General features: G+C 50.6%; 1 protein-coding gene across 6 annotated transcripts in view; it reads right to left on the minus strand.

Annotated features, from left to right (window-relative positions):
* JAKMIP1 (janus kinase and microtubule interacting protein 1) overlaps positions 1-15,596 on the minus strand; it is a 103,110-nt gene that overhangs the window by 52,881 nt on the left and 34,633 nt on the right. For all 6 annotated transcript variants that reach the window (XM_019748186.3, XM_074321066.2, XM_019748182.3 and 3 more), the window contains exons 2-3: positions 7,026-7,289; positions 4,256-4,750 (exon numbers count right to left, since the gene is read on the minus strand). In XM_019748186.3, coding sequence (XP_019603745.3) covers positions 4,256-4,750; positions 7,026-7,154 — 624 coding nt within the window. In that variant the 5' untranslated portion in view covers positions 7,155-7,289. The remainder of the gene's footprint in view (positions 1-4,255; positions 4,751-7,025; positions 7,290-15,596) is intronic.

Raw genomic sequence — 15,596 nt, forward strand, 5'->3', positions numbered from 1 at the left:
CCTTCCGAGCACGTTGCCATAAGCAACAGGCCTGCCTGAGGAGTGACACTGAGCAACAGGATAACAGGAGAAACAGACGTTTGTTCTTTTCACTCTGTTCTCCTAGGTGGGCCGTTGTAAGTGAAAACCACACACACTGAAAAGACCTGAAGTGGGAACATTTGTGTTCAGCGCTGAAAGGGAAACTGACCCCATATCCTTGGTACATTTTAAATCAAGCTCAGTCTCTTATGCAAATACTAGATTTTTCCCATTTTACTTACCTTAAATTTGTTTCTTCTCATACACACAGACAATAGTTTAGTGGTTACCAGAGGGTAAGGGGGGTGGGGGGTGGGAGATGAGGGTAAGGGGGATCAAATATATGGTGATGGAAGGAGAACTGACTCTGGGAGGTGAACACACAATGGGATTTATAGATGATGTAATACAGAATTGTACACCTGAAATCTATGTAATTTTACTAACAATTGTCACCCCAATAAATTTAATTAAAAAAAAAATTTGTTTCCTGTAACAAAAGAACACATTTTACAGGTCTCATATTCCAGAAACTACAAACTGCTGTTAGATGCTTTAGTTCACTTCATTCTCATAACCCTGGGGCAGATATGCGATTAGCCCCCTTTGTAGATGAAGCACCAAAGGTTCAGAGACAGTAAGCAACTTGATTAGGGTCACCCAGCGAACAAGTGGGGGAAGGTGGATTCACCCAGAGCAGACTGTCTCCAAAGGCTTCTCTTCCCATCGTGTGATAACGCCTCCCCTAGACACACGCGTGCACACGCACACACACGCACGCACACACACGCACACACACACACGAAGAAAAAAGGGGCTGAAGAATATTCTGAGAACTCAGGGCTGGTATATGCTCAGATTGTCTATAAGTTAGAAACTTGAATCAGCATGTCTCTTCTGCCATTCCCAGTGCTAGACTGTTAAGACGTGAACTGATGGTCGGCCACTCACTGGGTGACCAGTCTAGATCTGGACTGGATGGACTGGATGGAGACTTCTAGCTGGATGGAGATTTCGAAAAGTCACTCTGCCTCCAGTCCGTAAATCTCTTACTACGACGTCTCCCACAGAGGGCTCCCAGCTTCTACTTACACACTCCCCATGCCGGGGCACACACTACCTCCCCGGGAAGCTCATAGCTCTACCCTCTGAAGCCTTTGGAATCTCAGATACTGAGGGCGGGAAATGAGTGAACACGTCCTCCGACAAAGAAAGAAAAGAGAGCCCTGCGCCCAAGAAACACTCTCCGTGCCTGTCACCCTCGCATCCTGCTCCTTACCTTCCTAGCCACCGTCACCTGAAGAGCACGTTCCAGGCATGGTGGGATCTCGGCCAGCCTAGCACCTGGCCCCCAGAGGAGCTCGGTACCGTCCGTGAGTGACCACCTGGTCACAGGTATCTGCTTTTTGAAGTCCTAGGTATTTACAGGTCTTTGTGCTCTACTGCAAATGGTATTTTTTTAAACTTTCATTTTCCAATTGTTCATTGCTATTACAACAGAAACAATTAATTTTTGTGTATTTACTTTCTATCTAGAGACCTTGTTAAAGTCACTAATTCTAATAGTCTGTAGAGTCTCTTGCATTTTCCACAGCATCTGCAAGTAAAGACAGTTTTCCTTCCTTTTTGTCCAATCTTCTAATCTTTTATTTCATTTTATTGTCTTGTGTGTTAGAGGTCCTTGACAGTATAATACTGAATATAAGTGGTGACAGTGGACATTTTGTTTTGTCCTTAAATTCAGTGGAAAATGTTCAATATTCCATCATTAGGTAGGTTAATAGATTTTTGATAGAACCCTTTTCAGACAAGGGAAATTCCACTCTATTCCTAATTTGCTGAGAGTTTATATCATGACATTGAATTTTATTGAAATGCTTTTTCTGCATCTAGTTAGATGATCATACGGGCTCTCCTTCTTTATTCAATTACTAGTTGAATTATTTTAACTGGTTTCAGAATATTAAACCAATCTTTGTATTCCTAGAATAAACCCTACTTGGTTATGACTTATTAACCTTTCTATATGTTGCTGGGTTTGATTTAATTCCTTATTGTTAATACCTCTTGTGTCTGTGTTCATAAGAGATCATCTAAAGATTTTCTTTTCTTATAATATCATTCATTGGTTTTGGGTATCAGAATTACACTGGCTTCATAAAATGAGTTAGAATACATTCCCTATTTCTCTATTTGCTGGAAAAGTTTGTGTAGAATTAGTTTAATTTCTTCCTTAAATACTTGGAAGAATTTACCTGTTAAGCTATCTGGCTTTAGGCTTTTCTTTGTGGGAAAATTATTACTTACAGACTTAATTTCTTTAATAGCTATAGGACTACTCTGATTTTCTATTTCTTACAGTGTCAGTTTTGGTAAGTTGTACTTGCTCAAGGAATATATCCATTTCATCCAAGTTTCAAGTTTATTGGCATATGCTGTTCATAAGGTACTGTTATTAGCTTTTTAATGTCTACAGGAGCTGCGATAGTGCCCCTTTTACATTCTTTATACTGGGGATTTGTAGTGTCATCAGTATTGTTAGGGGTTTATCAATTTATCAACTTTCATTACTTCTGAATGTGTCAGTTTTCTTTATTGAGTTACTGCAATGATCCCTGCTCTGTACCATTTCCTTCATTCTGCTTTCTTAGAGTTTAATTTGCTTTCTTGTTCTTTCTTCTTGAGATGGAAGCTTAGATATTTTATTTTCAGCATTTCTTCTTATAGTCTAAAATATGTTCTGCTCTAAGGACTGATTTAATTACAACCCACACATTTCGAAATGTGCTCATTTTTTATTAAGTGTCATGTCCCCTTGAAAAGAACAGTATTCTGCAGCTCCTGGAATACTGTATTCTGTCAGCTCAGTTCAAGTTGGTTGATTGTATCGTTTACATTTTGTATACCTTTTTCATGTATTCTCTATACATTGTCACTTGCTGAGATAGGTGGGCTGTTCTCCAACTACAATTGTGGATTTGTCTATTTCTCCTTTTAGCTTTGATAATGTTTTGCTTTTATACATTATTAAGAATTGTCCCTACTCGTCTTTAGTGTCACTATTTGCCTTAAACCTTAACACTAATGCCACCAGCCCAGCTTTCTTTGGTTGGTGCTCATGTGATACATCTTTTTCCACCCCTTTAAGTTCAATCCAACTGTGTCTTCATAATTAAGATGTATCTCCTGTCAATATCACTGGTGTGGTGATTGTTGAATCTAGTCGGAGAATCTTAGCTACTTGGGCTTTTAGCCTCCTGCACTATACATGTTCAAAGTCTGACAAATGTTTTGAGGGGCAGATGGGGGTGTGTTTGTTGCAGGTCCCCTCCCTCTGGTGAGTGTTATCTCCTGAGTACAGATTTCATGCTGCCTTTCCATCCTGGCTCACTGCCTCCCCCATCATCCCAGAACTCGATCAACAGTCTATGGTGCAAACTGGCCTAGTGTTGGGGGCACCACTAGTTATTTGTCTTTCATGCCAACCCTGAGAGATGCCAAAAAGTCCTACTCACCCCCGTAACCCCCAGTGGACTCTCTTAGGGAAGCCCACCCCAGCCCCCATCCAGGATCGGCAAACGCCCCAGGAGGAGAGTGGCTGGCTGTCCTCAGCCACCTGGGAAGACCTCTTTCTCCTTCCCTTTGAAATGTGTGTTCATCTGGACCTCACAGCTTCCACAACTCCCCAATCTTTAAAAACAGGATTGCTTGCACTGTATTCTTTCTCTAGTTGTTGTAACAAGATGGCTGGCCTGTCCCAACCTACCACATCTTACCTGGAAGTGTAAGTCTGCTCCAGGTTTATGAATTCAATAAATAAGTAAGTGCCTAGTACTTTGATATGCTATCACAGTCCTTTCTTATAACAACCCTGCTCATTATCTACTAACCTCATTTTACAAGTGAGAAACTCCTGCTCCTGAGCAGTCGGGTGATCTACCAAGGATTAGGCACCGAGAGAGAAGAGACCGGCCACCCAAAGCCTCCTTGCCACACCTAGGATAGCAGGGACTTGGCTGGAAGCCCTGGGCCCAGAACGACGCCTGGAGTGCAGCGGGTTCTCACAACTCCGAGGCTACGGCACGTGCGGAAGGAAAGGACGCAGAAGCGGGGGAAGAACGGGTGCATGCGCGCAGGCGGAGAAGCAAGGGTGCGCGCAGGCAGAGAAGCAAGGGCGCGCGCAGGCGGAGACGCAAGGGCGCGCGCACGCAGTACGCAGCAGCGCGGTACGTACCAGCCTGCGGATGTCGCGCTCGCACTCGCGCTTGATGCGGTGCACCTCGTCCTGGTGCTCCTGGTAGGCGGCGCGCAGGTCGGCCGCCTTGGTCTTGTCGGCCTGCATGCAGTTGCTGAGGGCCTCCTCCGCCTGCTTGCGCGCCGCCTTGAGCTCCAGGATCTCCTGCTGCAGCCGGAGGCGCTCGCCGTCGAAGGTCTTGCGCGCCTCCTCGCGCGCCTCGGCCAGCAGCGCCGTCTTGACCTTGTCCGCGGCGCCGTCGCGCAGCACGTTCAGCGTGGCCTGCAGCCGCTGCAGCTCTCCCTCCTTGATCTTGGCCGTGCGCGCCGCCTCCTGCTCGTGCTGGCGGATGAGCATCTCGCGCAGCGCCTGCAGCTCCTTGGTCTTCTCCTCGTGCAGCTTGGCCCTGAGCGACGAGATGTAGGCCGTGTGCCGCCGCTGCTCCTGCTCGCGCTCCAGCTTGGCCTCCTGCAGCCGCTCGCGCAGTTTGCCCACCTGCAGCCGAGACAGCCCGTCAGGGTCAGGGCTGGGGTCACCGCCCCAAGTACCTTCGTGCCTGCCGGCCCCTGAGCCCCTCCCCGGGTCCCCACACTCCAGTCCCCCCTTCTGCCACCCCCATAGTCCTGGCCCTCATCAGCCTCACCCAGAATTTTTCCTACTATTTTCTTGAGATTGTTCCTAGAGGTGGAAAAACATCTAAAGATGTTGGAGAGGAAAGTCAAGACTTTGACTTCCCTTCCAATTCAGAGATTTACCTTCAAGAAAGGGCAATTTATCAGTCACAAAACACGCCCAGCAGAAACCATCACTCTCACTAAACACTGAACAAATTTTAAACCGGAAATACATTTGCAGTGCCCATGTACTGGACTCTGCAGCTAGAGGAGACTGGCAGGTGGAGACAGAGAGGGGCGGGCAGGAGCTGTCACTGTTGAGCTGCCACCCGCCTGGGCTGGGGGCTGCAGCTCTCCCGCACCCCGAGCTCTTACCGCCCCAGGAGGGAGGGAACTCTGATTTGCTGCAAGGCAGAGGAGGCTCGCAAATGCTTCAGTGACCTGCTCGGGTGGGGAGCGGCCAAGGGCAGAGCCAGACTTCACCCCAGGCACCTGGCCCCAGAACTGGTGTTCTGCAGATGCCAGCTGCCAACCCCACCTGAGTGTATTCGTGCAATCAGCAAACAACTGAAAACCTTATTTGTAAAATGTGCCAATGGAGTATTTTCTTAATACACTCCCAAATGCTTTATTTGACCTTTTCATTTCAAACATTGCACAATATACATGTTCCCCAGGAACCCTTTACAATCCATTTGTTTTCTAAATAATAATACCAGTCTCCTAAGAACTGAAACACATGGCCTCCCATGGGCCAGCTGCTTCCATGGGAAACGGCAGCACTGCCCCCAGACCCCACTGTTTGTAGCATATCAACATGTTGAAATTCATTTCAGGCCAGGGGTTTCACAATGTCAGCTGGGTGTCGCAGAATCCTTCCTTATAGCAGACAGCAGGGAGAGAAGCAAATCAAACCAGGCAAAGACAAGTCAACGTCCCTTCACGTCAAACAGTCACGATCACAGAAATAACACCAGTGACTGGCCAGTGTCGGGCCCGCCTCACCCAAAGGCTGGAATCAGAGTCCTTTCCCAACGGACTGAGTTCCAGGAAGCCAGAAATGTAAATGTTGACCGTGATCGTTCAGTGAGGGACTAAATGCCTCTGGCATTCTCCTTTCTAGGAGGCAACACTGTCCCGACTTTCCATTTGGTGCTGCTGGTGGTCTGCAGTCAGAAGGACGCATCAGGTCAGACCCCGAATCCGCAGCGAGGGCCACCCATGGGGAGGCAGCCTGTGACGGGGAAGCACAGGCTGGGGTGCCCATAGGCCCGGTCCCACTCAGTGCCACCTCCTACAACTGTGCCGCCTGCTGTCACGGGCTGAATTGTGTCCCTCAAAATTCCTATGTGGAAGTCCTAACCCCCAGGACCCCAGGTGACTGCATTTGGAAAAATAGGTCATTCGGTTACATCGTAGGGGGTGGGCCCTAATCCAATGTGACTGATGTCCTTATAAGAAGAGATTAGAACACAGACACACATAGAGATCAGACCATCAGATGTTTATGACGACCTTAAGCTGGGCGGTTCTTACGGCACCATGTTCCATATGAGAAATTCTCCAGATGAGAAAATGAAGGTCTGGAGACTTTGTTACTCGTCCAAGACGGTAAAGCCAGTCAGGGGCCCAGGTGAGGTTTGCAGCCAGGTCTGTGCGATTAGAAAGCCTGGCTCCTCCCACTGTGATAGGCTGCCCGTCATGGCTGCACTTTAACCGGACGCCTACAGTATGGCCGGCACCCGACCAGGCATTGTACTGTACTGACTGGCTCTAAAGCTCAACCCCTCCCCACACACACGAGCAAAACAGCCCCGTCACAGAGCCACACGCCCTTCCAAGCTCTTCATGGACGTTCACCTCCTAACTCCCGTCACAAGCCCGTCAGGTGGTACTGTCATGACCCCATCTTGCAGGTGAGGGTAATTATGCAGGGAGAGTTACGTGGCTGGCCCAAGGTCACTGTAAAATGTGGTGGGAGCAGGATTCACACCCAGGTGGTGTCTGTACCAGCACCACTCATTTAGACATACTTTAATAAGGGGCAGGCTGAGGCTCAGAGAGGTGGGGTGCCCACCCCACCCCAAGAACACGCCCTCCATACATACGCCAGGAGTGCCCACCCCTCTGTCGAGCCAGAGGCCCGCCCCTCCCACCTTGCTCTTTTCCTGCTGGAACTCGATCTGAATGTTGGTCAGCTTGGCACGCAGCTCCTCGTTGGCCATTTGCACCGCGTCCGTCTCCATCTCGGGCTTCTCGCCCTTGCTCCGGCCTTTCTTGGACATGCTTCTTCTCAACTGAGATGCTCAGAATCCACGTTCACGCCCACCAGCCAGCAGGCGCCGCAACCAGCTCCACCGTGCTAAGCAGTGGCACAGGACTCAGCTCTTCCTCCACGTAAACCACCATCACTTGGGAACCTGGGGGAGGAGGAAAGCCAGGTTAGCAGAGACAGAGAAACCGAGAATGGGGCTGGTTGCCCTTTGCCTGGGGCACACAAATGCAGCAGCAGCGTTTGCTCAGGCCTCCCCAGCTGGCCCAGGCACTCACTTACTGTGAGGCTGCCCCACCATTCACTGACCAAGTGTTTCTCAAAGTGGGGCTGCCTCAGAACCACCTGGAAGCTTGTTAAGGCACAAAATCCTGGGCCCACCCCCAGGGGAGCTGATTTGCTTTTCTCACAAGCTCCCAGGTGCTGCTCCCAGGGGAGCACACCTGGCGTAGCTCCATCTGGCCCAGTCCTGCCCTCATCAACATGAGACTGAAACCGAGGGTCTTTATGACTTTGATTGAATTGAGCTTTAAATCTTAGCCCGAAAAATTATATCCCTCTCTCTATACCGGAGACCCAGCCTTTCCCCCGACAATCAGCAGCCCCCCCCCCCCCCCCAGGCAGCAGAAGACAGTAGCCCAGACCCGACTAACGGCCACAGGGCCCGGATCTCTGGCGGGATAAAGGTAACGTCTTGACCTAAGTTATGTTTCAGCTCCTGAGCCCTGTAGGGGAATGAGGCCTGGGCTACTTTCCCATGAGACCGGACAGAGGGATACCGGAAAAGACCTCAAAACTGTCCTCAAGACTTGAGGAAATGATTTATTATCTTATCTCACCTCTGACCAGTCGGCTCCCAGCACAGCCCTGAACCCCTAAGTCACGGGGTCCTGTGACTTTGCCCCATAGAATCTGTAACCAACATGGTATCAGGGAGTTCGGGCTTCTGAGCATTGGTTCCGTTCACCAGGTGCCATTCATCAGTAAAACAACCAATATTTCTCCACTGCAACTCTCGGTGTTTAGTGTTTGGCTCTGCTGGCGCTGCGTGGACGAGCTCTTTCTGTTCCATCACAAGACTACACCAGCTAAGCACCCTGGGGACTGCAGTCTGCAAAGGTCAGTGAGCCTCAGTCACCCGGGGTGCTTCTGTCAAAAGTGGGAGGGGGAAGGAGGTGCCGTGCTCTAAGCTTGAGGCTGTGGAGCGCCAGAGATCCTGGATGTTCCATCCGCACCCCCAGGTGATTCTGGAGCCGGGTCTGAGGACCACACTCAGAAAATCGAACTTTTAGGCTTCATAAAGTTAGTGGTTCCCAGCCCCGGCCGCCTAGACTAGCACAGCGCCTCACCCCGAGCCGCTAGCTCTGGGCCCAGCGGAGGTGCCTCAGCCAGCCCAGGAGAACAGTGAAGGCGCCCGGAGGAGGTGACAGCCAAGCACAGCACCTGTGGTCCCTGCAGGCTTCTGTCCCTGCCTGGCCAGGGCCGAGCTGGTCACCTATCAGTGGGGGTGCCCCTGATAGGCTAACGGCCCCTCCACTCATATTCCCCTGAGGGACCCCCAGACCTGAAATTTGGTTAGGCTGCCCTCAGAGCCCACAGGGTGGCAACGCCGAGCCCTACAGTCAGGCCTGGAATTACAGCTAGTATCCACACATCCTGGAGGCCACACCTATGTCCCCTCTCGTGAATCAGCACAGCTGCCCTACGGTGCCTGATGTCACAGACGAGCAAACTGAGGTACACAGAGGCTGAGTGCTGATGATGGTCACACAGCCAAAATGAGGACATAAGAGTTAACGCGGTCAAGGTCCACAGCTGAAGTACCGAGCTGGACCAAACCCAGACTCCCAGCTCTGAGCACTGCAGGGACAGGACCCCACACTGCCTGCTTCCTTCCATAAGCCAGTCTCTGGCCCCTCCCCCCCCTCTCTGCCTTCGTATTGTCTTCCATGTGACAAGCCATACAATTATCTTTTCTTGTCTGTTTCCCCTACCCTAGGATGGGAGTTCCAAGCAAGAGGGGCCTTGTTCTGTCTTCTTCTTTGTTCCTTGCTGCGTCCCCTGTGCCTGGAACTGAGCTCAGCATGCAGGAGGCCCTCCATAAACATTCGCTGAACCAGTGAGTGACGATAAAAAAAAGTTGTGAAGCACCTATTTATGTGCTGAGTCCTGTGATGGGAGCTGGGGAGCATATAATCCTTGCAGCACCAGGAGAGGTAGGTATAGTTATTAGGCTCATCTTAGAGATGAGAAAACTGAGGCACAGAGAGGTTAAGTAAGCTACCTAAGGCCACACAGCTAGTACGTGGAGGTACTGGGATTAGATCACCTTGGAAGAGAATGCATAGTGAGACGAGAACATTCCAGCGTGGAGGAATACCAACCTTTGGAGGTCAGGGAGAAGGGACAAAATCATCAAGGAAGGCTATAAACAAGAAGTCTGTAGACAGAAGGAGAAAGAGGAAGACCGGGGAAGCTAAGAGAGGAAAGTGCTCCTAGAAGGAAGGAGTCAACGGGGCAGCTTCTAAGAGTTCAAGATAACGATGGGAAGTTGGCCATCGGATTCAGGAACGTGGGGCCAGTGGCCTCAGCAGGAACTGCTTTGTGGGGTGGGCGCCAGGAGGGAAGGTTGGGGCAGGAGGCTGGGGTGGGGGTCTCATCAGTGCCAGCGTGTCCCACAAACTAGAGACACTCAACGGCTCTGCACTGAAGTCGATTATAACCTGCCTTCCTGGGGCCACCGGGATGTTCCTCTCGTCTGGAAATTCTGGAAGGCAACTTTGGAGGCCGGTAATGCCTGTCTGGAACAGGAGAGGGCGGTATTTCTCAACGCACCCTGACAGTTTTCAGGGGAGATCCACACCCGCTGATGGATTCCAGAAAGGTACATCTGTCTTCAGAGCAGCAGGGGCTCCATTTGCTCTGACTGGACTTGTTAGAGCCTAATCCATAATTCATTCTGCGCTGCTCTGACCTACCTGCTCTACAACCACAGCAGTTCTCAGAAACCAGCTGGGCTTCTGCTGCGCACCTCCCCACACCACCGTGGGCAGGAAGCCGGCTTCAGACTCAGCCCCCGGAAACAGCAGTGCCCTTGCTCTTACGCAAGCCTGTGGCCTGACGGTCGACCCACTTCCAGGAATGTACTTTACGGACCTAACCAGAGCTACGGTCTCTGTACAAACACGTGGATGTCCCTTCCAGCAACACGATGCTCACCCATGGGGACTGTTAAGTAAATGACATCAAGGTCATGACAGGCAACTCCACAGGGAGAAAGATGAATGTCAGGAGAGGGAGAAGGTAGTCAAAGAACAAATTAATCTGTGATCTCAAGTTTCTAAAATATATATATATTTTTTTGCTTCGTCACTGCTATTTTCTGAGCACCCACCAGGTGCCGGGCCCTGCACCCCAGGGACCCAGCGGTGAGTACTACGTAGCCACACCTCCAAATGTGAGCAGTGACTCCCTAGTGATGTGACTATAGAAGATATTTCTTTTCTTTTTTTATACTCTTCCAGACAAATCGAATTTTGTTTCTATTACTGCTTTACAGGAAACAATGACACTGGCCCTGGAGAGTTCAAGTGTGACTCCGAGAGTGCTGGGAGGCCGCAGGTGGCTTCTGACTTCGGCTTCTGCACCTCTGAAATATGGACGCTCACAGCCCTACCCTTTAGAGGGAGGCAAGGACGAAATGGACTGCACAGACCTTGCTGAGATCATTATGTTGTTTACAGAGCATCCGGGCTGCTGAAGCAGAGAGACAAACAGGACATGGAAGCTGGCACAAGGTGTGGCTGGGAGATGGTGGGCTTGAGAGAGGTGTGGGCGGTTGAGCCAACAGGACTTGCCCAACAGGGCATCTGCTGAACTTGAGCTATATGCCAGACTCGACTTGAGCCTGGTTTACCCTCAACCTGACAATATCAGCCAACGCACTGGGCACCAGGGCCTGGTCTGGCCCCCACAAAGCTCCCTGCCCTCACTAAAGCAAAGCTTCTCAGTGCCAAGGTTCTAGAAGCGAGCAGAAGGGTTAGGACACTGGAACGAGGCTGAGGGAGGCGAGGGCCGGAGCTGTGGGTGGGCAGCAGGTCCCAAGTGGCACAGGTCGGCATTTGGCTGCAGACAACAGTAGTGGGCTGAACGGTGTTCCCCACAAGCATAGGTTCATATTGTATTCCTCGGGACCTATCAGTGTGCCCGTACTTGGAGAAAGGGTCTTTGCAGATGTAATTAAGCTAAAGACCTCCTCAAGCTTACATGATCCTGGATTAGGGTGGGTCCTAAATCCAATGACCAGTGTCTTTACAAAAGACACACAGGAGAGACACAGAAGGGAAGGCCGTGTGAAGAGAGAAGAGTCTGGGCTGATGCAGCCACAGCCGAAGAAGCCAAGATGGCCGAAGAGCTGGAAGGGGCAGGAAGCCTCCCCTGGGGCCTCAGAGGAGCCCGTTCCTGCCCACACCTTGATGTGGGACCTCCAGCCTCCCGAACCAGAACCATGAAAAACTCAATTTCTGTTGGTTTTAGCCCCCCATTTGTGGGAATTCTTTACCACATCCACGGGAAACGAATGCACTGGGCATGCGGGGAAAATACTCACGGGACACACTCTGCTCTTTGTTTAATGACAAATCAGCTTCTCAGCACCCAGGTCTGCACGGAGCCCTGCTTCCTTCCATCCTGCATTTAGTGTCAGCAGAAAGCAGTGACATCCCCCCTGAGCACAGCAGCGTCCCCTCCTCTTACACCTGCACTTCTATAACTTAGGAGGCGATACAGGAGGGACCTTCACCTCCAATCTACAGATGAAAAACGCTGAGGCTCAGAAAACTGACGTGCGTTCCCAGAAATTGTTTGGTTATTAGATGGTAGGATTCCCAACTCGGCTCCCTGCCTCCACCCCCACATGGCCTGGTATTTTTATAACGGGATACACAAAACACTGGTATAGAAGTAAAATCAGCCCCAAGACAACTAAAGTCCAAATACCATCTGACGAGCAGAGATTCCAGCCCATGGCCAAAGGGCCATCTTTGCAGCACTCCCTGCTCATTTCACCAAAAATTATGTGGAGACCCCAAAAGGCCCCTTACCAGAGATATGGAGGTAAATTTGTAGCGTCAAATCCTTTCTGTGAGCACAAAACAGAGTTTATCCTAAAGAATCTAGCCCCACCCCATTTTATTAACATATTTAATTGACCCTTCCATAGATCTGTCAGAGTAATGGCATGGCTTTGGTTTAAATATCGAATTTCAAATAGATCGAATCCGTGGCCTGGGAATTTGTCCCCACAAAGGGAGTCCCAGCTGGTGGCGAATGTGCTTCTTCATCTAGAGAGAAAGGAGAATGGACGCACTGTCCGCTGGACAAAACCCCAGCTCAGGGGAGCACATAGGCCATGTGCCTCTGCCCCCGCCATTCGCTTTGCCGTTCGTTCCCCACAGGCAGTGCTACCGGCCAAATTCCCTCTGGAGTCCTTCCCAGTCCCCTCACCCCTGCCACCTGCAACCTGACCATCTGCTTCCCTTCCTCTGAAACCCAGTGTCAGCTCTTTGAACGCTCTCTCCCCTCCACTTGGCCCCCACCCACTCCCACGTCCCACCAGGCGTGGGCTCTGCCTCTGTGCCTCCCTCTGCTGGGAGGGCTGGGCTCCCTTCTCCTCAGCTCACAAGTCTCCTCCCTCAGAAACTTCCACAATCTGCTTCAGACAACCCACAGCTCTTGTGCTTCCCTCTGACATGGCTGCCCTGGCCACACTGGGCTGGCATTGCCTACTGACTTGTTCTGCCCAATCATTCATTCACTCCATGCAATCATTCATTCACTCGACAAATACTTACCGAGCCTCTACTCTGCTGGATGCTGTTCTCGGCACTGTGAACACAAACCAGAGATCTCTTCCCACCCAGAGCCCCCATTCTCTGAACATTCTATCCGTAAGGGCAAGGACTGCTCCTGGACCTACCACATGTCTGGTGCTGAGCAGGTGCTCAGAGAAGAGAGATGGAATGAAAGCTTTCTGGAACTGTTGTGGGCTGGGTCACACGTTCAGTACTAACAAGTCTAACATATGCCAAGTGGAATGCCAGCTAGAATGCAGAATCTGATGGCTATGGCGCAGCTATTTCAGACCCGGAGCAGAGCAGTTGCATTTCCTGGTGAGATGATCCATGTGACTGATTTACTTACAGCCCTGACTGCTGGCTCACACCCAGCAGGTTTCCCTAGCACAGAAGCATGGTGCCATTTTGCATTTGTTTCTTCCTAAGCAAATGGGCATTTCAAGCTTCCGTCTCTGGACTCCAGGAAATGCAAGTGAACATGTGAGCAAAAGGCCTTGCAAGGTAACAGGGTCTAAGAGCCTCCCTTCCTGGGAAGTTTCCAGGCTTTGGAGCAGCACGTGGCATCCATCCACAACAGGCACGGGGCTCACGAGTGCCACACTTGCCGCCGGTGGGCACAGAGCCAGTCTGCAGAGCAAAGACTCAACTAAGCAGATTGCTTTGTCAGGTCCTTTCTTTATAAGTCATATTCTTTTTTTTTTTTTTTTTAAGATTTTTATTGGGGAAGGGGAACAGGACTTTACTGGGGAACAGTGTGTACTTCCAGGACTTTTTTCTAAGTCAAGTTGTTCTCCTTTCAATCTTAGTTGTGGAGGGTGCCATTCAGCTTCAAGTTGTTGTCCTTTCAGTCTTAGTTGTGGAGGGCGCAGCTCAGCTCCAGGTCCAGTTGCCATTGCTAGTTGCAGGGGGCACAGCCCACCATCCCTTGCGGGAGTCAAACCGGCAACCTTGGGGTTGAGAGGACGCACTCCAACCAACTGAGCCATCTGGGAGGCAGCTGAGCTCAAGGTGCCGTGTTCAATCTTAGTTGCGGGGGTCGCTGCCCACCATCCTTTGCGGGAGTCGAGGAATTGAACTGGCAACCTTGTGGTTGAGAGCCCTCTGGCCCATGTGGGAATCGAACCGGCAGCCTTTGGAGTTAGGAGCATGGATCTCTAACAGCCTGAGCCACCGGGCTGGCCCTGTAAGTCATATTCTTAACGATAACAGTAAAAGCATGCTAATCAAAGAAAAACAATTGAGGGTTTAAAAAAGACGACAAAATTAATTTCCATTCCCACCCTCCTCTTCCCAAAGGAAAAGGACCAGTAGTGGGTGGGCACTCTGTCCAAGCCCAGCTCTCTGGAGACCATTGAACTTGACCTTCAAGTCTTATATTTGAGAAAGATTCACACTTTACAGCGTTTCGGTGAAATCAAGTGATATGGGCCAAGGCCGCCCAGGTAAGAATACTGAGTCTGGGTCTGACTCTAAGTCAGTTTGTTCCACATGTGCTCAAGGTAGAAGGAATGTCCCCTTCAGCTCTCTTCCAAAGAATTTACAAAGGACCAGAAACAAATTACCTAAGTTAAAAGTCAGTATTTACGTCTGCTCAGTATGTAAGTCCAAATTATATCAAGTTCTCATACTGCCTTTGGGGTCTTTTTCTCCCTCCTAGGCTGTAAACTCTGCACCTGTCACCTCCCCACCAGCACAGAGCAGGTCCTCATTTGCCACCAGGCTGGAGGAGACCAGGCCAAACACTTCTTCCGGGCTCAAAAGTCTGTCTCAGAACCTCAGTGACGATACCCGATGGCACCTCTGCCCTTCCACTGCCCCTGCCTGCCGGAAACACAGCCCCCTCTTCTCAAGTCTCCACTTGCTTAAACCCCAAATCCTCCAAGGCCAATGTCACATCATTCTTTCAAAAAACATGCCACAAAGTCTGTGGAGCACGTACTATATGCTCTGCGGATAACCGGTGAATGAGACAGAGAGTAATGAGCAAATCCCAAGTGCTACATACGCGCTTCATGCATATTAGCTCAGTCATCTCCGTAATTCTCTGAAGGAGGTGCTATTATTCTCTCCAGCTGACCCCCATTTTAGAGAAGGGGAAACTGTGACCCAGAGAAATTAAGTGACCTGCCCCAGATCGTGGGCTGGGAAGTGGCGCCCACCCACCAGTTCTATCTACCTGAAACCTTACTATTGTGCCGTGAGCTTCAAGGGCAGTGTCAGTGGCTCATCCACCTTTGTCCCCAGGGCCCTGCCCGGGGCCTGATGCAGAAGGGCCACAGACTTCTTTCTGAACCAAGTGGTTTCTGCGTCCAGGAAGAGCCACACCTTCCACTGTCGGTGCTGGAGGCAGCATCTCCGGCCCTCAGAGGCCTCCCGATCTCGACACGTAGCCCACGAAGTCCACAGCGCGCATCAGCGCCGGTCTGGCTTCCTCCCTGAAACCTGAAAGGCTCCACCTGGGCCCCAGAAAACTGCCTTGATACTGCTGGCAGGAAGCAAGGCCCTTAAAAAGCACCTTTGAAAACGCGGGTCTCTAAAATCAGCTCCCTAGATGTGACAGGAAGAAGAGGACAGGTATGACGTATCTACACCCCAGTCCT

The sequence above is a fragment of the Rhinolophus sinicus genome, chromosome 1 (assembly GCF_057876585.1).
Source record: "Rhinolophus sinicus isolate RSI-liver-muscle chromosome 1, RSI-T2T, whole genome shotgun sequence".
Lineage (NCBI taxonomy): Eukaryota > Metazoa > Chordata > Mammalia > Chiroptera > Rhinolophidae > Rhinolophus > Rhinolophus sinicus.